The sequence below is a fragment of the Alternaria arborescens genome (assembly GCF_004154835.1).
Source record: "Alternaria arborescens strain FERA 675 chromosome Unknown contig_39, whole genome shotgun sequence".
In the NCBI taxonomy this organism is placed as follows: Eukaryota; Fungi; Ascomycota; class Dothideomycetes; order Pleosporales; family Pleosporaceae; genus Alternaria; species Alternaria arborescens.
Window position 1 is genome coordinate 60588 of NW_021167894.1, and position 20405 is coordinate 80992.

The window sequence follows — 20405 nt, forward strand, 5'->3', positions numbered from 1 at the left end:
GCATAGTCGTCGCGACGACCGCATGACCAAGCCTCTTTCGCTTGTAATAGCAACGGGTGGTTCAACATGAAGCGCATAACAATAAAACGCTTAACGCAGGGCCCTTTCTCTACAGAGTATGGGTGCAGAAAGCAAGGAAACAGGAGCACCGCTAGTGGAGCATAGGCAGTGACTGAGTCGATTGTCACATGGATGAAGGGAAAGGCACTTAGTGGGGTTGGATCTTGAAACAGCGCGTCGCGTCGGCAAACAGCTGCACGCGCCCGCATTGTACGATAGTCTACATAATACTACCGGGATATCTGACCCTGCACTAGACCCTAATAGATGCCGTCTAGTTACCTCGTATTACTACTCTGGTTGTTTTGACCACGCACATGCTCAAACGCAAGCCATCTCGCGACCTGGCCAGCGGCCCCCACGTCTCCATCTTTAGCGACGACCCCACGCTTAGTCGTCATAAGCGGAAGCGTTCGCTCTTCCGTTCCAAACACAGCCGGGCGCAGTGGGTACCCGAACCAGAGCGCGACATGAGTGAACTGCTAGAATTCGTCTTGCAGCACGAAGAGGCCTTTAGGAAGTAAGGCCAGCCGTAGCCTGGCAACCTCTGCACTGCTGACCAGCACAGCCAGTACCGCCTCGCATCGCTCTATGCAGACTTTCGGCAACAGCTCGAGATCAACCCCGAGGGCTACCATGCGAACATTGCCGCATGGACAAAGGCGCTTGTCGACGCCTCGCGAGCGGGTGTCGTTCCCAGACAGGGTACCACACACGATCTCCTAAGCATACGAGCCGCCGACGAGCTCGCGCGAGCCCTGCAACACCCGCAACATGGCAAGCCCACCTGTCTGCCGGCCGTGTTCCATGAGGCAGTCCAGAAGAAGGAGATGGTACCCCTGAAGGACTTCTTGACAGCGAAAGAAAGCATATACAAGACATCGTGGATACCATCACCATGGAAGGTGCTCCAGTGGAGTCTGCGGCAGGTTGGCGTTTTGGGGCAGGTACAAGCGCCAGCCAAGATGGAGGTTGGAAACTTTGTGGTCGTCAAGAATGTGGAGGTTGCTGCAGACGAGATACTGAAGAAGATGAAGGAGCACACGTCTACGGCTGATCGGGTGCTATCAAAAACAGACTTCCTGAAACGTTTCGCGACTGTCCTCAATCCAACTGCACCGCTTACGACAAACGATGTGGACATTGTCCTTACATTCCTCGCTAGAGACAAGCAAGCGATATCTTACAACGAGCAGACGATCAAGTTCAAGCCGGAGCACGAGGACGTGCCTCTGCCAGTTACGGAAGAGGATGCCGCCATCGCCAATCTCCGCGACACACTAGCAAATATCAACGCCCAGATATCGCCAATTATGGAGAAGATTGCTCTGGCAGATGCAGCGGCACGGGAGGCCGTGGTTGCGAAGCAGATGGTCCGCGCCAAAGCTGCACTGCGCTCGAAGAAGCTTGCCGAGAACGCTCTCAAGCAGCGTTCCGATGTTGCCCTCCAGCTCGAGCAAGTCTACACAGACCTACAACACGCAGCTGATCAAGTCGAGATCGTGGAGGCCATGCGCGCTGGTGCTGCTGCGCTCAAGGGTCTCAACGAGAAGGTTGGCGGTGCAGAGGGCGTTCAAGGTGTTGTTGATGCCGTCAACGAACAAATGGCGACTACGGAAGAGATTACGAACATCATCAACGAAACCGACCAGCCTCTCGACGAGGGCGAGATTGACGATGAATTCGAAGCACTGGAGAGGGCGGATCGCGAGAAGCGGGAAAAGGAAGAAGCCGAGAAAACTGCTGCGAGGCTGGCGGAACTGGAGGCAGTGGAGAAGAACCGCAAGGAGAGGGAGTCAGTCAAGACGGACGAGACAGAAGAACAAGTCGACGAGGCATCTCAGAGCATGGCAAGGATGTCGTTCCACCAGCCAGATGATGAGATGGAGGATACTGAAGAGAAGCGCACAGCTGCTTATGCCTAGGCATTCCTTGATCACCTGGCGTTTGATTGGTTCATCTGCATAGCATTGGCGTTATGGGTTCTTATACCACAGACTAGTTACACTACATGTTCGCTCTTGAGACTGTATTACATTCTTGTCATGCGTCACCAATTCGAAGTGGACGCCATGAATAGGGTTCTTATGTGGTGACCAAAACTTAATGATGCTCCGACGCCACTAGTTTCCCACGCCACGCCAAGCCCTCACAGCGAATGCGGAACCTCCCGAGGTCACCTCAAACGTCGGTCATCATCCACCTATCCGCATCAACCACAACCCCCTCCCCCTGCGCCGGGAACGATCATATAACTCTACCCACCCTTCAATTGAGTCCTCGCGAGACTGCAGACCACGATGAACTCCGTCCGCGCCGCAACCAGCGCCTCGCGCACCGCTCTCACCGCTACCGCCCGCACAGCAGCTCCCCGCCGGGCCTTCTCACAGTCACAAACAACGCGATCGGGCCACGGACCCAGCTACGACCCCCCATCCGGATGGCTCTTCGGTGTCAAGCCCGGCGAGCAGTATGAGAAGGAGGGGTGGGAGAACGCCATGTACTGGGGATTCGGCGGAGCTTGTGCTTTTGGCGTTGTGGCTTATGCTTTCAAGCCGGATACTAGGTACGTGCGAATTTCACCTGTGAGAGATGGACGGAGAACGGGCCAAGAGACGGATCAGATGGAGGAGTCATAGGCAGGCGATGGGTAGCGGAAAACATGAACCAGGAACAGCGAAGCGGAGATGCTATAATTGGTCAAAGCTAACAACCTGCCAGCATCCAGACCTGGGCCCTAGAGGAGGCGCGACGAAGACTCGAAGCCGAGGGCATCCTCTCAGACCCGGATACCGTCAAGAAGGAGTAGACGATACCTCCGGCACGTCAACAAGACCCGAGATGGGCAGAAATCTTACAGCAATACCACAGAAACTGTATATATGCTAGCGAGGACGAGGATGCGATCTTTCTTTTGTGAGCACGGATCTGGATGGGCTAGACGCTCTATAGACTTTGCGAAGACGGCTGAGTAGCCGAGGGTAGGCAATTGCAATTTTTTTATCGATGTCAATGAATTTCATGTGCGAGAGGTGATGCTATCAACTCGCGAAATGACCAGTTGTGGATGGTAGGTTTGGACACCTGGATGGGTATATTAACAAATTTTCTAGGAGCCGCCCAGACCCATAATCATCGGTCCTCCAACTCCATATTTACGTGCAAAATTGAGGTTTCCTTTGATCACTGATGTTGGATTAGTGTAAGTCTGTCGAGATGTACATGCAAGTCTGCGTCCACTTTCGAATGCTCGTCTTGGTGCTGGGCAAGCCTTTTGTCGCTTTGCCAAGTCGAGATGAAAAGGGGAAGCTAGAAAGGAGAAGCCAAGTATACCTGTACGCCCCTCCACATCACATGTGGGGGTTTGCGTCTTGGTCAGCTTGTTGAGCTCGATTACCTTTCATAATAAACGCGTTTAGCCGATGTACGATTGACTCACACATCAAGACTAGGAACAAGCAGCTCAAACGAAGAATCAAGGACTGGAGACGCAATACGAAACTATTCAGATGTCAAAGATGCACGAAGGCTTTAGAAATACAAAAGGCGAGTGAGAGCATTGGACAACGAGTTCTAAGTCAGCACCCTTCACGAAGCAGATACTTTCACAGGTCTCAACAGTGAGTAATGCAGTCTGTTTGTCTATATGCACACTTTCTAAATCCACCACAAGTATATACAAATTTGAAGCAAAGCGAGAGGACGGTCGAAGGAGACCCACCCGCTCTTACAGCCCAAAGCCGTCAGTCCTTCGCCGAAATTTACCAGAAACCTCATCGAGCGCTTATGCGGGCTGGGCAAAGGTGGAGCCAATGGGACCAAACTTGATGTTGGAGAAGACGACAGTCGCGCCGGGCGAGTTGGCCTCAACGTCCTCGGGCTTGCCAGAGTCGGTAGCGCAGGTACCACGGGCGACACCAGGCTTCTCTGGGTCGGCATCGGTGGGGTAGGTAGAGTCGAGCCAGAGCATGTTGACCGCATGGTCGTCCCAGAGGGACATGACGAGGACGTGGCCGCGAGCAAGCGAGGCACCCATCTCGTTGAGACCACCGAGAGTCTTGAAAGAAGATGTGTCACCGAAGGCGGTCTTCTGCTGGTCACAGTACTTCTCAGTGATGGAGTTGCCGCTGACGCCCTCAATGGCAGAGTTGGAGTTCTTGAAGACGGTTCCTCCCTGGATGTAGAAACGCTTGATCTCGGAGAGGCTGGAGCCGGAGCCGATGAACTGAGTGACGACAGTCATCTTCTTGGTGGTGTCGAGGGTCATGCCTGGGCCGTAGAAGTCACGGACGCCCATGCGGTAGCTGTTGAAGTCGCAGCCGTCCTTGTCGCAAATTCCGCCGTAGCGGTTGTCGCCGTCACCGCAGCTTACTTCGTCCTTGCACTCCTGGAGACCAGTGCCCTTGCATGGGTGAGGAGTGTAGGCAGTGGAGATGGAGTTGGCCTCCCAGATGTCCATCTCGGGGCAGCAGGCACCCAGCTTGCCCTGGCCGGCGTTGGCGTCGTTGTCGGACGGGTTCCAGCCCTCGACGTTGGCCACACCGTTGATGAACTTGATGTCGTGGGGGCACTGGGAGTCGCAGTAACCAGTTCCGTACTTGGCACCAGCCTTGTTGTTGCCCTTGTTGATACCACCGTCGGCAGCCATCTCAACAAAGTAGAGAGCACCGTTCAGGCCGCAAGGCAGCTTGGAGACGTCGACGTCGAAGGTGAACTCCTTGCCGATGAGGTTGAACATCTGGTACTTGGTGTCGCTCTCCATGAGGTAGGTACGCGAACCAATGTTGGCAGAGTAAGAGCCCTTGGTGACGAACTTGAGGGACAGAGAATTGCTGCTGGTAGTGATACCGTAGGTACCTAGGTGTGTCAGACGGCAGACTGTAGCGGGTTGGAATTACATACCAGAGTAGTCGGCACCGTCGATGGCGCAGTTCTTGGTGCAAGTGCTGCCGTCAGGGCAAGCGGTTGTGTTCCAAGAGTTGCCGTCGTAGCAGTTGGTGTAGCCGTTGGTGACGTGGGCCCATCGCCAGTTGGAGTCGAGCACAATGGAACCAGACTTGTTGGTGCAGCTCTTTCCGCCGGTACCAGTGCAAGTCTGCCATGTCATCTTAGGGTGTGTCTCCGTTGTCTCTTTGCCAACCTGCTGAGCGCGGGCGGCTCCGAAGAGCGAGAGAGAAGCGAGGGCGAGTGTCCTGTACATGGTGACTTGTTGGATCGAAAGTCTGTTGTGGGATATCGAAACAGTGACGGTTGAGATGGCCTTCTTATACAAAAACTTTCATCTGACGGGTACTATCCAAGGTACTTTGCACAAGTACCCATATGACCGTTGATAATTGCAAGGCGCAGAAGATCTGCAACCTTGACGGTCCCCTAGGTCTTTCTCACCAATACCGTAAGAATGACGGGACGTCGGGAGTGTGAAAAGACGCTAGAAGTGCCAGAGTAATGAAGGGTAGATGAACCGTTCCTAGTCGTGACCCCATCGTGGGGTAGTCTGGGGTATTGCGGAGATCTGTGCGCCACGACATCCGGGATCTTTGCCTCAAGGGGATAGTGTAGGAAGTGATGAACGGATAGGCATATGGAGACGTACTATGGCTAGTTGATCTTATTGGCAGCAGAGTCTTAGCCCTCAATTCTATTCGACGGCGAGTGACAAGCCTCGTATGTGCGAAGGCAAAGCTGTGGATCAACACTCGCAACCATATCTCGAGATTCACACACGGCGCTGTGGTTGTATCACGAGTCACCTCACAGATACACGTTGCGCATCTGTAGATCGTATCTTTCATGTACGAGGAGTGGCATACGGCACTGAGGTCGGACGATCCTCCTGAGAGATCCATCTTCGCCATACAGCTGCACCCAGTGGTTTCGAAACCCGGTTTTATTAGATTGCTTCGTCCACGACCCATGGGCATATACGAGCGAATCTTCCAGAAAGATGTTCCGGTCTCGTGGATTTTAATTTGTAGCAAAGGTCATGAGGCTCGTTGTCTTTCCCTGGACAACGGTTTAGCCCTAAGAGTAATTGCCAAGATCCTCGAGGTTCTTACATCGCTAGGCATGGTACAGGGACGAGTCTGCAGTGACACAGGTCTTGCCCTTCTTGAGCTACTTCCGACCTACGTGGCTGGCTAGCTGGTGTTGTCTGGGAGTCCATCGCGCAGCCTCGGTCATATTACCAGGTCTACGTGGAAGACAACACCCCGTTCTCAGATGCGTGAGAAGCATTGAGGGAGTTTTGTCAAATGATCTTCTCGTTGGAATGCAGGAACACAACAGAAGCGCCGAACCCTGTAAGCAGGGTGAAGCTTCCGGACCAGACGGGACGAGACTCCTCTAAACAATTGGCTGCAAAGCTTGGAGCTTAATCAACTTGACTTGAACCTTAGCAAAATGGTAATGACCGGATTTCTCGGTCGAACTGCTGGCGCAGATTAGATTGAGGTCCAGGGGTCGCTCGCTAAGGCCGGAACATGCGCCTCGAGTTTGTCCGCCTGTCGGCTTCTGACGTAGAGGTCATACACGAGGACAGCGATATTGTTATGGCAAGTGGGCAGAACCATTTTCGCATCTCTACTGCTCAGCAAATGCGTTGGTGTTGGATTAGAAGGTCGGTTGTTGCAGACTGAAATCCAGGTTCAACGTAATCAATTAGCGACAGGTAATATAGCCTCCGACCACTCGATATGAACTCCGCAGCAGTACACTGACGATCACAGATCCACGGCGAATGCGTCCCAGGTAAGCGGCAATACTCCAGGGACTGGCGAATGGGACGCTCTGTACTATGCCGCGACCGGGCATAACACATTGAGCCGCAATCATCGTGACACCGTGATCTTTAGCCTTTGGCGACAGTTTCTGAGGTAACGACGGTTAGTATATTCGCGCGTGATAGGATGAGCATGTCAGTGTTGTTTGCAAAGTGCAGAGCAAGAAGGGGTAAATCGGCTAGGGCACAAGAAGACTAGCGTGGCGTCGTTCCTCCGCTTCCCAAGCGGTCATGTCCGCATTCACTCAAACAGCATATGTGACGAACGACCAACGGTTTCCAAAACTTGTACTTTAGCCAGTGTCCCAAATCTACGCCATCTCCTTCGGCCGGCGGATCTGGTACGAAAGGTACCGATAATGGGTTCAATCTGTGATATGGCGCTGCTTCTTTCAAGTTGCTGCATTATACTACTATCGCTACTTGTAGTTGACGAATGATCTATGCAGTCCGATGGGTACGGCAAAGCCGTGTACGAGTATGTTGGCTACCAGAAATCTTCGGCAGGGTGGCTTTTGCCATGCTACGCAAATTGACCACAGCATACCAAGATGTAACTTAGGACACTGTGGGGTTTCCTTACGCATGATGATATGGACTGCTGCATATCAGGCTTTTCTGCAAGGATCTGTTAACAAAAAGCTTATTGACGCGTACCCGAGTCCCCTTGAATTCATTGTCATTTTGGACTGACCACCACGAGCAGTGTAAGCCCCTATCCATCACTTTATTGTCTTCTCCGGCCGTTTGTTCCGGCAACCATATTGGTCTGACATTATCTAGAGAACCATGCTCGTCATCTTCTGTCGTCGTTACCTTCCGCTCTAGGTTCTCGTTGTATCGTGCCATCTCATCGATCACTTATACCTCTGGTTTTTGGTATCTTAAATCAAACCAGACAGTTTGAGTTTTCCACAAAAGCCCTCAAAGCATGGTCGTTGATCGGTTCCCGGTCTTTTCAGATCATGATGTTGACATTACTGATACTGCATCTCATCTAAAGGGGTGCGCCGAAGAGGACAGCGCTCGCCATCTCTTCAGTTGTGAACTGCAAACGCCGTAGGATCATGGGCAAGCTTCATTACCCAATACTGGCTGTAAATCCTGTCACTATACCAAGCACTGAGGCTAGAGGAAGTGTACGAAGCCAGTACATAGGAACTTCAAATCCACGGTGTCAATTCCTCAGTTCGGAGTTTTGGCCCGATTTTCGGTTGCACGAAACCAAGTTCTACAAAAGGCAGTAGGCCCCATTGTTCTAAGTCCATATGCTCCGACATGGATCCTTTGGAATACCGAGGCACATACTATACGAAGGCTGTGCAGTGGCGAATTATCCAATTGCAGCACATCCAGTCATGTCAGTCACTGAAGCGCAGCATCTAAATAGGTACAAAAATATATTTGGATATCTAAACCAATCCTCTCCCACGCTGAGCGTCGAGGCGGACTAGCTCCTCAGCAACATTCCTTGCCACATCTCGTCTATCCTCCTCGTACTTCCGCGCCACCTCTTCGTTCTCTTCTCGCGTACGCCAATAGCGCGGTCTTGCACTGGACCGTCTAATTGCACTATCGTCTTCTTCCGACATGGTCCTCTTCATGAACGACCGATAGATACGCGACTTGGATGTGTTCTTCGCAGCCACATCAGCGACGTCAGCCTCGTCTGATACATGGTCTATGCACGCAGCCTCGAACGCGCGTCTGACGGATCCCGCAGGTAGGCTGGTAAGTCTCACGAGACAAGTGTTAGCCCCGCTGTCATCACCACTCCCTACCCCGTGCGACCTCCATCCAGTCTCGAATGGAGTTCTACCCGTGCCCAAGTCCCGCCAACTCTGCACCACCAGTCTGACCTGCCCACCAGTAGCATGTGAGAAGTCCTGGGTAGTCACACTCCAATCCGTCGCACAGGTCGAGCAGTTCTGTGTAAACTGGTACTTCCAGCCTCGGCGGATCACATTATCGATGGCGGCCATGAGACCGGTATGGCCGTTTGGTGTATCGCGATGGCCTGTGACGATATGTGGGAGGAGAGGCCAGAGCGACTTTAAGAGGTTGCGATTTCTCGTTGTGAAAGCGGGCAGAATGATTGCGTAGGAACTGTGTAAGAGAAAATGGCCTTGAACTATCCTGGCTGAGAGACTGAGCTTGGTGGGAACCGGCGTTCTAGAGATTCGCGCCATTTCTTTCTTCTCGTAAGTGAACGCGGAAAGGGGAATACCGTGCTCATCTCCCCACGATGCGCGATTGATGGCAAGTCGGACATGGTGATATCGGAGTTTGTATCCGTTCCCAGCGTCCAAATAGCTGTTGAAGTCTGCACAGTCTCTCTTGCCCCCTGAGTGCTGGCTCTTTGGTCCGTCTTCAGCGCTCCAGGCATGGAATCTATCACACCAAGCGCAAAACCAATGGCCGGGAAAGGCGCGCTCTACTACTGCCTCGATGGTCTTTCTCTTCTCGAAGCGGTTCCTGCTCCCCTCGACATGGCGAGAAAGGACTTCAGTGCCGAGAGCGTAGTAGACGTACCGACTTGAAAGGCAGAAGGCTGCTGCCGAGGAAGTGTCGAGGTAGGTATTGACTTGTTGAATGAGTTCGAGTGGGAGACTGAGGATCGGAGTCTTCCGCGCCGGTGTTGGTAGCTGCTTGATTGTGGCCATGGAATCTGCGACGTCGTGCTCCTCGAGAGTGGAATCCATGCTCGTTCTTGAACTTGCGGTGTCGGACGCAGATGAGTTGATGGTCGATGGACGCGATGACTGTGCAGAGCTAGAGCTCATGGACCGGCGAAAGATACCCATGATGGCGACTCAGATTTTCTACTGTCTGACTGAAGATGCGAGATAGCGAAATGAGGCTGAATCCAGGTACCAGCGCCAGAGACCCCTTATGAACTACAACTATAAACTGAATGTGCCAGCATGTGACGAAGAACAAGATTAGTCAAAGAACACGTCCAAAAGCTGCCACATAGTCGTTGCAAATTCGACGCCGCCTCGCGCGGCCACCGCATCCCCTTATCAATGCGTCTGCCGACGCACGACATGTCATCCGGCGGCCGTTTCTAACAGGCATGACAGTGGCACGCAACACGCTTGGCACGCTGGAACTAGGCACATGCCTACCAATCTACCGGTCTCAGGGACCAGACGACATGCCCGGCGGTGAAGGTGAGACGGCCGTCATTCACCAAACACACGTGCGCTGACCAAGTGGGGCTTAGCGCAACGTTGACAACGTGGGTGTGGTGGGGTATGCCTGTAAGCGCCCTCCGCGCCGCCACTGTCGTCTTGATAGCGTGCAAGATTCTAGCCGGGTGAGTCAGACAGAGAGCAGGTTTGACGAGATAGTGTTTGAATATTAGATCGAAAGGCAGGTGTAAACGCTATGCTATGCAGAAAAATAGCGGCTTCGATATGCTTCGCTGTCGTGCGAGGCATGTCTCATGCAAGCCCAAATTATAGATGTATATAGTACACATGCGCTTCTAGCTCATGGTGCGCAAACCCAGGTCATTTCATTACAACTTCTGGCCGTCGTCAATCGTTCCTCTCTCCAATGCGGTCTACTTGGGCAACTCGGGGTTCAGCTTGAGCTGCGGTACGGGAGGGCCGGTTCCAGCTCTCCGCCTGCGCTCACGCTCGTTGAAGCCAACAGGCTGGTCCAGCTGTGTGGTCTTCTTGAATCTGCCACCCAGATTGCGCATCCAGTCCTCGCCCTCGCCGGCATCAGCACCGAGCCAGTACTTGGGGGAGCCGCTGAGCATGACGCGGCCCAGTTTGCCCTTCCAGCCGCTGCCCTCTTCTTTGCCCTCTGCGAAGGGGTTCTCTGCGAGGTCAGTGGCGGATGTTTGCATGTTGTTCGAGTTGTACCATGCAGCGGAGGAGGCGTTGGCAGCGATGTGTTGGCGGAGGCACTGGCGGGCGAAGGCCAGCATGATGAAGACAAAGTAGACGCGAAGGGCCCAGAAGCCGGAGATGAGGGAGATGGACATGATACTTCCGCTCTGGAAGACGGCGTTGCCGAGTCCGGCGCCACCATCTGCGCCCTGCCCGACTGCTACGGCGTGTTGGCCGGCTTGCATGCCCTCGGTTGGCTCGGCGATGATGTCAACCTGCGTGACGTTGTGCTTGGGGCTTGTGAAGCCTGCGTTGTCCTTCATGCCGGGCGACAGTCCAGCGTTCTCATCGGGGTGTGCGGCGAGTGTGTAGAACCATGCGATGCCGAAGAAGGCTGTGTACAGGGCGTTGATGACCGAGTCGAGCGCATAGAGATGCGCCAGGAGGACCGACTCAAAGGGACTTTGTAATCGGATGTGCTTGTACAGGAATGTGGTAGCGACGAGCGCAAAGGTCGAGTAGAGGTACATGGACAGCTGCCAGCCGTCGATTTTCGCTCCCGTAAGCAGCGCGAGGAGGCCGTAGACGCCGGACGCCTTGTTGATGACCTGTAGGAAGGTGATGACTTCGGCGCCTGTGCGGAGCGACATCTTCTGGAGGAACGTCTGCAGGCCAGAGTCAGTCTCGTCCTGTTACAGCACGTGGTATCGACTGCCTGGGCGCGTCGTGTTGCTGGACTTACCTTGGGCCTGGGGATCTCGAGCAGGTGAGAAGGCGCCATCATGGTCGCGGCTGGTCGCGGAGTCAATCTCCACGTGTATGTGAAAGCGGAATAGGCGTAGCTATGCTCTGGCTAAAACTGGAGTTTGGCTGCGTTTGGTAGGGAGACGACGTTGACCGTGAAAGAGGCTGATGGATGACGGATGCGCCCGGCACTGGGAAATTGGCCCATGTGCTCATCTCGCGCTAGCCCCTTTCCACGACTCGGACGCGCCCTTGACACTTCGATGCACTGTGAAAACTAGACACTGTAGTTGACCTTGTCCCTTTACTACAGCAATGCATATTTGGAGTTGTTTGCAGACATGAAGAATCTCAAGTCTGTAACACTAGTCTTTATAAGTCTCTTGCTAACATTTAATATTGGCTGCGAGGTAAGGCCTATCATTTCTATACTCTTTCCTTTTGTATGCGGTCCATGCAGTCTCCGCAATGAGCTCACATGGATCCATCACAATTACGACTAGTTGTTGTTTCCACAATCGTCGGCCTTGCATCTACAATCGAGTTTCAAAACCCAACCCAGGCCATCTTGGTGATGACGTAGCCCGCGCCAGTAGCCGCCAGCCTTCAGCCTCCGCTCGACCTGCGACACAACATCGCATGTAGTCAAACAACATCTAAAACTACACTTGACCCATACTACTCTCCGCAGTTCCTACATCCACTAGTCGACATGGCAGATTACGCACCACCTGCGCCAAAGCTCCGCGAGCAAGATCTCAAGGGCAAAGTCGCCATTGTCACGTAAGACATGTTTCTACACTTGAATTTCCCTGTGCCTTTGAAGAGGTTATTCCTCTCAACCCGTACATGCTCTCTCGCATATATACCTCGGGAAGATCTAACCCAAAGTAAGCGGTGCATCAAAAGGGATAGGGCGGGCGATATCTCTCTCACTCGCAACACGCGGCTGTTCCATCTTAGGAACCTACTCGTCCCCCCAATCCGCCCACAACTTCGACACTCTCTCATCCACAGTCCGTGACCTCTATGCTTCTTCCAACAATGAGGTTCCAACCATGCGCGGCGTGGTCGCAGACATAACATCTCTCCCCTCCATCGGTACTCTCCTCACAGCTCTCGCTAACCATTTCTCCGGCAAGAAACTCAGCATACTCGTCTTCAACGCAGCCTTCAATACTCGACCTAGGATAGGTAGCGCCAGTGAAGCAGACATCAGCCACTCTCTAACAGGAAACTTGCACTGGCCAATCGTTCTCATGGAAAATCTGGTGCGTCAGGATCTCTTCACGCCACACAGCCGCGTCGTAGTCATCTCTTCAGATCGCGTACGAGACCCCTCTCCTGGATCTGGACTGTTCAATGCTACGCGTGCAGCAATGGAGTCGCTGGTGCGATCGTGGGCCATTGAGTTGCCGCATAGCTTTCCAGGAACGACAGTGAATGCTGTGTCTGTGGGACTGACGGATACACCTGGCTTGCGGTCCTTTCCCCCAGAAGCTGTGCGGGCGTTGAAGGACCAGAGGCTACCAAAGGTCAAGGTCGCCGAGGGAGGAAGAATGGGACAGGCGGAGGATGTAGCCGATGTTGTAGGGTTTCTAGTCAGTGAGCAGAGTAGATGGGTTAGCGGGAGTGTGATGGCGGCGAATGGAGGGGCTGAGTGGGTTGGTGGGAGTTCTTGAATGGTTGAGAGTCGAGCTTCTTCATACTGGTGGCCGCATGTGCGACGGGCAAGGTCTCGAATTGAAGGTGGTAGTACAAATCTAATACTTTGACGTCTCGTCGTAACTCTACAAACGCTCAACATGGTGCCGCTGCCATTGTCTCGCAACATTGTCGACTATGGGGAAGGGTAGTTACAGATAGCTAGAAGATACAATACGTAATACATGCATTCATGCAAAGGAGCCGTTGTGTATGACTTGTACCATCACAAAAACGTCCCAAAGATACACACGGTCACTCTTTCGTGAAGATTTCACGTAGAATCTCGTGTATACCTTTGGGAGAATCTCGTGTATTTGTACAAGATCATCTAGTGACTAGTTTGTATGACATCGTGCCGGCTTGCTTCGTTCGGCGTGCGACCTTGCAAAAGTTCGTCGACTTCGTCCGAGAGCTTCGAATTGCGTTTCTCGTGTTCGGCTGCGAGCGAGTCCAACTTGCTGGCCGGCAAATTATCTTGGTATCCATTCGCAGCAATTTGTTGCTTCAACGTTGCTACCGCGGGCCCGTCCACTTCGTCCACTTCATCCACATCCTCAGGCTCCGCGACCATGGCCTTTCTTGCTTGTCCTCTGCTTGCCTTCATCCGTAGCCTCGCCTGCTCGATGAAAGAAAAGTCATTCAGCGTCTTTTCGATTTGATCTTCAACAAGCTTCTTTGTGTAGTTGGCAAGAGACCTAGTGGTGAAGACATTGGGGAACCGGTAGCTCAACCATAGATAGCACACAATCATTTTGTGAAGCTGCTCCAGTTTATAAAGGTATGAGCGGTCGCCGGAAGGAGGCAAGTCCATCGTTCCGAGGGGAAGAGTGTCAAGGTCCAACAGACTACCTGATTTGCCTTCTGCGATACACGCAGCTAGCTGGCGAAGGAATTCTCTTTCATGCGCGTCGCGCATGCTGATAGGCGCGGCGCAGATTATGATACGATCTTGGACGCTCAGACCTTTCACAGCATGGATGTTATCGGCAATCGCCAGCTGATCCTTGAGCTCACAGAGGTGGAATCGAGGGTGTATCTCGGAAATTTCATGTAGACGTAGCATTATGTAGCTGAAAGGCGTGCCTGGGGGGAAGTAGTTTGCGAATCGCTCAACGATGAGAGACGGAGGAAAGAGGCCAGCTGAGTTGATCTGCTCGGGTTCGCGTTTCATGCCCAGCTTCAAGTTGGCGTGGTCGATGTGGTCCAGTGTAGTGACCCAGCCTACAGTCTTCGCTTCAGGCCTCTTTGCCTCGACGGCATCCGGTTGCTTGTCATCCAGGCCGATGGCGGGGTCGACAGCCCTGTCAGCAATCGAGGTTTGCTCCGAATCAGTAGTGGTCGCTTGGTGAGCGGTCTTGTAGCGGCCAGCGCGACCCGCAATCTGCTTGATCTCTGATATCTGCAAGGGCACATATGCCAAACCATTGCTTTTGATGGTAGATTCAAATATGACGCGCTTGATGGCACTGCACTAGTCAGCATCAGCCGCAGAGCGGAGTAAGGTTCCACTTACAGATTGAGGCCCATGCCGATGGCGTCACTGGCTACTAGGAAATCGTAGTCGTTGTCCGGGTCGTTGAACAAGCGTGCCTGTTGGGCTCTTGTCTCCGGCGGCAAGCTTCCGTATACTATGGCGCACTTCTTCCCCGTCTTCTTCTCAACCTCTCGGCGCAACGCGTGGATACCCAGGACGGTAAAGGCGACGATGCAGTCACCCTTCTCGAGCCTGTTGAGATTTCCCCTCAGACTTTGAGCTTGCACCTCGAGTGGCGTCAGACGCTCGTACTCGTGTACATGTACCTTGTCGCCAACGAGGGCACAGAGCTCGCGCATCAGCGGCACCGTCCGGGCTTCTCCACAAAGATGGATCTCCTTGGCTTGCAAGCCTAGGAATGCCTGTGTCCATGCCCACCCTCGCTCTTTATGGCTGATCATCTGGATCTCGTCGATGACAGCTACGTCAAACTTGGTGTTGAGCGGAGCCATCTCGACAGTGCAGCTGTACATGTTGGCGCGAGTGTCGTCGGGCATGCGTTGCTCCTCTCCGGTAACCAAAGCGCATGGCTTTCCCTTTGCATTCAGGCGCGTGTAGACTTCATGGGCGAGGAGACGTAGTGGACCGAGGTAGATGCCCGAGTCAACTTGTTCAAGGCGCTTCAAGGCGTGGTATGTCTTTCCAGAGTTGGTCGGCCCAACATGCATGTGTATTGTGCGAGTAATCTCTCGTGTCGCCGGGTACCACTCGGCGGGATAGCGCAAATCCGCCACTTCCTTCTGGTTCTCCAACTCTGCCGTCGTGAAGCGTCCGCCACAGGCCTGCGCATAGAACATGTATCGCAGCCTCGTCTCGAGCGTAGCCTTTTTCCGTTTGGCCTCACTCACCAGAGACACCAACTCTGGCGGCGCCTGCTTGATCCATAGGCTGATGGACCGCTCGAAGGTGAGCCATTCCTCGTCGAACTCCTTGGGGCTTAACTGAAGACTGTCGAGGAACTCTGGCTTCACGAATTCCTGCCGTATTATGTCTAGTTTGTCCCGGACTATGTCAAACGAAGGACTGGGGGAACGATAGGCTCCTGATCGGAAGGGGTTCTTTTGCTTGAGCGGGTTAAACGACGAGGTCTTGCTGCCCGAGAGTTGTGATCGTTGCGCGGCCTGGATGCGTGGTAGGAGGCGTGGGGGATGCGATCGTGAGCGGGCGGCGAAAGAGCAAATGAGACACAGCGAATTCCGCCGCGCTGGCAGTAGAGGCATGCCAATGGTGGGTATCGTGCGCGTAGAATGGGACCAGAAACTATAGCGCCATGCGCCTGCAACAAAAGAAGAGCAGCAAAAAATCCAAGTCAAGTCGACGATGTCATGTCGAACAAAAAGTTAGCCAAGCATCTGCTAGACACCTCCGGCGGGCAAGGGACCGTCGCCGCAACCTTCCAGGGTTGCGACACGACCTCTCTAGCTGCGACGCGCTCCCCACACCACCACCACCGCCCAGCCCAGCACCACGCCCACCGCGTCCACCCAGTCCCGCTGAACACGCACCCTCGGCCCTCTGCTGCGACACAGCTGCACTCTCCGCCGGCATATTTTCCCTCGCCGGCATTGGCTGCCCTACCCCGCCAATATGGCGTCCATGATAGACATCCAACGAGAGCGTATGCGGCAACCTTGGGCACACAGAAGAGACGGCTGCTGACAGCACACACAGTCATTCTCAACTCGATCAAGCAGACCACCCGCGGCGACGTATGCAACCCCTGGCCGGCGCCCTTACATCGCTAACAACTCGTGCACAGTGGAAGATACTCATCGTGGACGAGGACAGCCAGAAGCTGATCAACAACGTGGTCAAGGAAGATGACATCCTCAACCTCAACATTACAAGTATGCGACGCTGAACCCTGCCGGAGCGCCACTTTCTGACCTCGCAGACATCGAGCGCATCGAAGACCGGCGGCAGACGATACGTGACATGGACGCCATATACATCATCACACCCAAGCCGCACATTGTCGACTGCATGATGGCCGAGTTCGACCAGCGCAGATACCGGGGCTTCTTCTTGATATGGACCACGTTGCTGCCACCACACCTCAAGGAGCGCATAGACCGGTCGCAGATGGCACGCGAACAGATTCGGAGCTTCCGGACGGTGCACCTCGACTTCCACCCCCAGGAGTCGCACCTCATCACCTTCAAAGACCCCTGGAGCTTCCCCATCCTCTACCACCCCGAGTGCAACAACCTCGTAGTGCGACACATGGAGGACATTGCTGAAAGAGTAGGCGCCTCTCCTCCCCAAGCCACCTCCGCTAACAGCCCAGATAACTGGCATCTGCGTCGCACTGGGCGAATACCCCATCATCCGCTACTACCGACCACGGGCCCCGACCCACGAGGCCAGCGTCTTGTGCTCACATCTTGCCCGCTTCGTCCAGGATAAGCTCGACATGTACGCCCAGTTCAACCAAGACTTTCCCCCACAGTCAAACCGGCCCCGCGGTGCCCTCTACATCACCGATCGATCCATGGACCTCATGGCTCCCTTCCTCCACGAGTTCACATACCAAGCAATGGCCATGGATCTGCTGCCGATACAGGACAGCGACAAGGTGACGTACCGCACCATCGTCAACGAGGAGGATCCCGCGGCCGAGGAAAAGGACATGGAGATATCCGACAAGGACAAGATATGGGTCGAGAACCGCCACCGACACATGAAGGACACCCTCGACAAGCTGATCAGCGATTTTCAAAAGTTCATCGCCGACAACCCCCATTTCACCAACCAGGATGCCCAGAACGCCGCCGGCATGAATGGACTGAATGCAATCAAGGACATGATCGCTGGACTGCCGCAGTTCCAGGAGATGAAGGAAGCCTACTCTCTTCATCTCACCATGGCGCAGAAGTGCATGGAGATATTCCAGAAGCACAAGCTCCCGGATCTGGCTTCCGTCGAGCAGGTAAGTCGCACTGACCGTAGGCTCGCACCGTTGCTAACCTTTGCAGTGCCTGGCTACTGGCCTTGATGAAGACTACCGGAAGCCCAAGAACATGACTGACCAGATTGTGCGCACCCTGGACGATGAAGAGATAACGCCAGCTGACCGACTACGACTTGTCGCGCTCTACGTTCTCTTTAAGAATGGGATCCTACCAGCCGACCTCCAGAAGCTCCTCTTCCACGCACAGCTGCCGCCCACCGACGGCGAAGTCGTTCGCAACCTTGACCTCCTTGGAGCGCGAGTCGCCAGACAGCTCAAAGAGAAAAGAGACGCTCCGCCACCGCTTTTCCCGCCTAAGCCAGCCCCGCCACCAAATGCTGAGGATTACGGCTTGTCTAGGTTCAATCCCGCGTTGCAGGATATGCTAGAAGAGCATGTCCGCGGCAGCCTGCCGCAGGATGTCTTTCCCTTCACAAAGATGTCGCCCGACGATGCCGCGAGCATGGCACAAGAGAATGCTGCGCCTGCGTCACTGCGCTCTGCAAAGCCGACATGGGCCAAGTCGCGGCTCGCAAGTGCAGAGCCCCGTCAGCGAGTCATCGTATTCGTAGCTGGTGGCGCAACCTACTCCGAAGCCCGCGCCTGCTACGACGTTTCAAATAAGACCTCGAGAGACGTCTTCCTCGTCACGTCGCACATGATGAAGCCGCAGCTCTTTCTCCGCCAGGTTGGCGATCTCAGTCAGAACCGCCGCAACCTGCGCTTACCCATCGACCAACCACAACCGAAAGCTCCAGCGCATCTGTTCGAAAAGCCTGAGCCGCCAAAGCCTGCGCCGCCCCCTGCTGGCACCAAGCCCCCTATGCCTGGAGGCCTACCGTCCGGTCCCAGAGTCGCTGGTCCAAAGCCCCCGACCGCCGCCATGGGCGCCATTAATCTCAACGGCCAGCCACAAAAACACAGCCCTTCGTCCTCGCAGAGCAGCACGAAGCCTGGCAAGGAAGAGAAGGAGGGCAAGGAAAAGAAGAAGAAGAAGTTGCATTTGTTTTCCTCCAAGCATTAGTGGGGCTTGTTAACGTTTCTTGCTAGGGCGGTGCATACCTTTCTGGCGTTGTTTTGCTTTGTTCATAGCGAGGATTGATACTGCTACATCTGCTCTTCTTGTGAGGTTACTGCATAACAGGCATGGCGTTGGTTGGCTTGCGTAATATCTCTGGCGACTGCCCAGGCTTATTTGCTTTGCTGTGGGTAATAGATGGCAAGGATGTCGTTTGATAGACCAAGTTGGAAAAGTACTCATCACCACTCTTGCTTTCCTCAGACTTGTAGTGCTCTGGATCAGTCGGAATATGCTTTGTGTCTTCCTACCTCGGATTGTAGTCTCCCCTGACTGATATCTCGTGTTTTCTCTCATACCCCAAAGTCCAGACTAGTATGCCCATTTAGTTGAGTAGTCCCTCGGACTGACAACAAGCCCCTTTCCCTTGCTCGCTCCCCTATACACGGCTTCTAAGATGTCAATCAACTCCTGCTTCGTGCCAATAGGAAAGTTGATCTTGTTGTTGTTGCCCGTGCCAAAATCGACTTGCATGTGCTTGTTGCGCCAAAAGAACATGACGGTGCAGGGATCGTAGATCTCGTACATGGCGTTGAAGTCTGGGACTTGCTGTTGTAACATTAGCATGGACAGGCGAGGGACAACAGCACAAGTGAGGGAAGGGAACTCGCCTGGTTGTCAACGACGTAGATGGCAACCCAGTCTTTGACTGCATCGACAATCTTGTATAGCATCTCGTCCATCTCCATACATGCGGGTGTGTAGTCGTTTCCGAACCGGAGGCATACTATGCGAGCCTCTTCACTGAGCTACGTAGTGTGAGCGGCCGGCACGGAGTGAGCAAGGAGGAACGTACAATGGCCTGATCGACGTGCCACGCGGAGGGGAGGTGTTGTAGCATCACTGAACCCATGATGACGATTTGTTGAAAGAGACTTGAGAGGGACGTGGGAGAGTCGCAGGACAGTGTGGGTTATCTTGCAGCAGTGAATGATGAAATAAGAGTGGACGGAGCTGAGGAAGGTAAGATCAAGTCGCTCATCGCGTGTCGTGTTTACCTACGACTATATTGGGCAGTTTCGTTTGCTCCCAGCTCGCTGCCTACAACAGAACACATCCTTACATTTCATTTGCGCCGTTCAGGAAACCATACGCCGCCGCAGAAGTACAGATAAAGAAATTCGGTTCATGCCAACAGCCTAATATCTCACACCCGTCGAGTAGTATTCCTCCACCGTCTGCTCAGGCGCATAGTATTCCGTCCGACCACTAGGCGCAACATTCCCTGTCCGCTTCGCCACCATCTCCCGCACAAAAGCCTCATAACTCTCGTACGGTCGTCCAGCTGCCTGTGGATGTTTTGCTGCCCAAGCAAGGAACGCCGCTTTCTGTTCTTCTGCGGCCTGTTGCTCTTGTTCCAAGGACATTTTTTGCTTCTTCGCTTTCTTGCTTGCGGGGCCCGGGGTTCGTTGTCCAGTCACGGGATCACGACCAGCCGCTTGACGTGCTTCAGCGAGAAGGTCGTCGCTGGTGGGTGTATCTGAGGGATGAGACGTTCTGTTGGCATTGCCGGATTTCTGGTATGGATTTGACTTTCCGCGAAGCTTATTGATAGGGGACAGTAACGCTGATGTGATTGATAGCCCAGCCATCTCTGGGGTTGATGTGGAGCAAGTTCCGCGCTCCTGTGAGACTGGTATCGTACTTGTCGAGCGTATCGAAACTTAGACGAAAGGCTGTCGAAGCCTATCCACCTGGTCTCCCAAACG

The 20405-nt window shown here is 53.9% G+C and overlaps 10 protein-coding genes across 10 annotated transcripts; 4 read left to right on the top strand and 6 right to left on the bottom strand.

Moving 5' to 3' along the window:
* Positions 1-377: 377 nt before the first annotated feature.
* Positions 378-1985, top strand: AA0111_g10757 (hypothetical protein; the record flags this gene model as incomplete). Its single annotated transcript, XM_028644545.1, has 2 exons — positions 378-580; positions 629-1985. The coding sequence occupies 2 exons, from the start codon at positions 378-380 to the stop codon at positions 1983-1985; spliced, it is 1560 nt and encodes a 519-aa protein (XP_028501653.1).
* A 375-nt stretch (positions 1986-2360) lies between these two features.
* Positions 2361-2869, top strand: AA0111_g10758 (hypothetical protein; the record flags this gene model as incomplete). Its single annotated transcript, XM_028644546.1, has 2 exons — positions 2361-2626; positions 2782-2869. 2 exons carry the CDS (start codon positions 2361-2363, stop codon positions 2867-2869), a joined length of 354 nt encoding a protein of 117 aa, XP_028501655.1.
* Positions 2870-3844: 975 nt separating this feature from the next.
* On the bottom strand, positions 3845-5260 carry AA0111_g10759 (Exoglucanase 1; the record flags this gene model as incomplete). Its single annotated transcript, XM_028644547.1, has 2 exons — positions 3845-4917; positions 4963-5260. The coding sequence occupies 2 exons, from the start codon at positions 5258-5260 to the stop codon at positions 3845-3847; spliced, it is 1371 nt and encodes a 456-aa protein (XP_028501656.1).
* A 2993-nt stretch (positions 5261-8253) lies between these two features.
* AA0111_g10760 (hypothetical protein) lies at positions 8254-9645 on the bottom strand (the record flags this gene model as incomplete). Its single annotated transcript, XM_028644549.1, has 1 exon — positions 8254-9645. One exon carries the CDS (start codon positions 9643-9645, stop codon positions 8254-8256), a length of 1392 nt encoding a protein of 463 aa, XP_028501618.1.
* Positions 9646-10409: 764 nt separating this feature from the next.
* AA0111_g10761 (hypothetical protein) lies at positions 10410-11467 on the bottom strand (the record flags this gene model as incomplete). Its single annotated transcript, XM_028644550.1, has 2 exons — positions 10410-11348; positions 11426-11467. The coding sequence occupies 2 exons, from the start codon at positions 11465-11467 to the stop codon at positions 10410-10412; spliced, it is 981 nt and encodes a 326-aa protein (XP_028501617.1).
* A 1018-nt stretch (positions 11468-12485) lies between these two features.
* Positions 12486-13109, top strand: AA0111_g10762 (hypothetical protein; the record flags this gene model as incomplete). The annotated part of the gene is made up of 1 exon (XM_028644551.1): positions 12486-13109. One exon carries the CDS (start codon positions 12486-12488, stop codon positions 13107-13109), a length of 624 nt encoding a protein of 207 aa, XP_028501616.1.
* A 353-nt stretch (positions 13110-13462) lies between these two features.
* Positions 13463-15888, bottom strand: AA0111_g10763 (hypothetical protein; the record flags this gene model as incomplete). The annotated part of the gene is made up of 2 exons (XM_028644552.1): positions 13463-14600; positions 14648-15888. 2 exons carry the CDS (start codon positions 15886-15888, stop codon positions 13463-13465), a joined length of 2379 nt encoding a protein of 792 aa, XP_028501615.1.
* Positions 15889-16255: 367 nt separating this feature from the next.
* AA0111_g10764 (Protein transport protein) lies at positions 16256-18642 on the top strand (the record flags this gene model as incomplete). The annotated part of the gene is made up of 6 exons (XM_028644553.1): positions 16256-16286; positions 16340-16377; positions 16428-16515; positions 16563-16912; positions 16956-17597; positions 17644-18642. The coding sequence occupies 6 exons, from the start codon at positions 16256-16258 to the stop codon at positions 18640-18642; spliced, it is 2148 nt and encodes a 715-aa protein (XP_028501621.1).
* Positions 18643-19008: 366 nt separating this feature from the next.
* AA0111_g10765 (hypothetical protein) lies at positions 19009-19549 on the bottom strand (the record flags this gene model as incomplete). The annotated part of the gene is made up of 2 exons (XM_028644554.1): positions 19009-19245; positions 19493-19549. The coding sequence occupies 2 exons, from the start codon at positions 19547-19549 to the stop codon at positions 19009-19011; spliced, it is 294 nt and encodes a 97-aa protein (XP_028501674.1).
* Positions 19550-19835: 286 nt separating this feature from the next.
* AA0111_g10766 (hypothetical protein) lies at positions 19836-20288 on the bottom strand (the record flags this gene model as incomplete). Its single annotated transcript, XM_028644555.1, has 1 exon — positions 19836-20288. The coding sequence occupies one exon, from the start codon at positions 20286-20288 to the stop codon at positions 19836-19838; it is 453 nt and encodes a 150-aa protein (XP_028501620.1).
* Between the last annotated feature and the right edge of the window lie 117 nt (positions 20289-20405).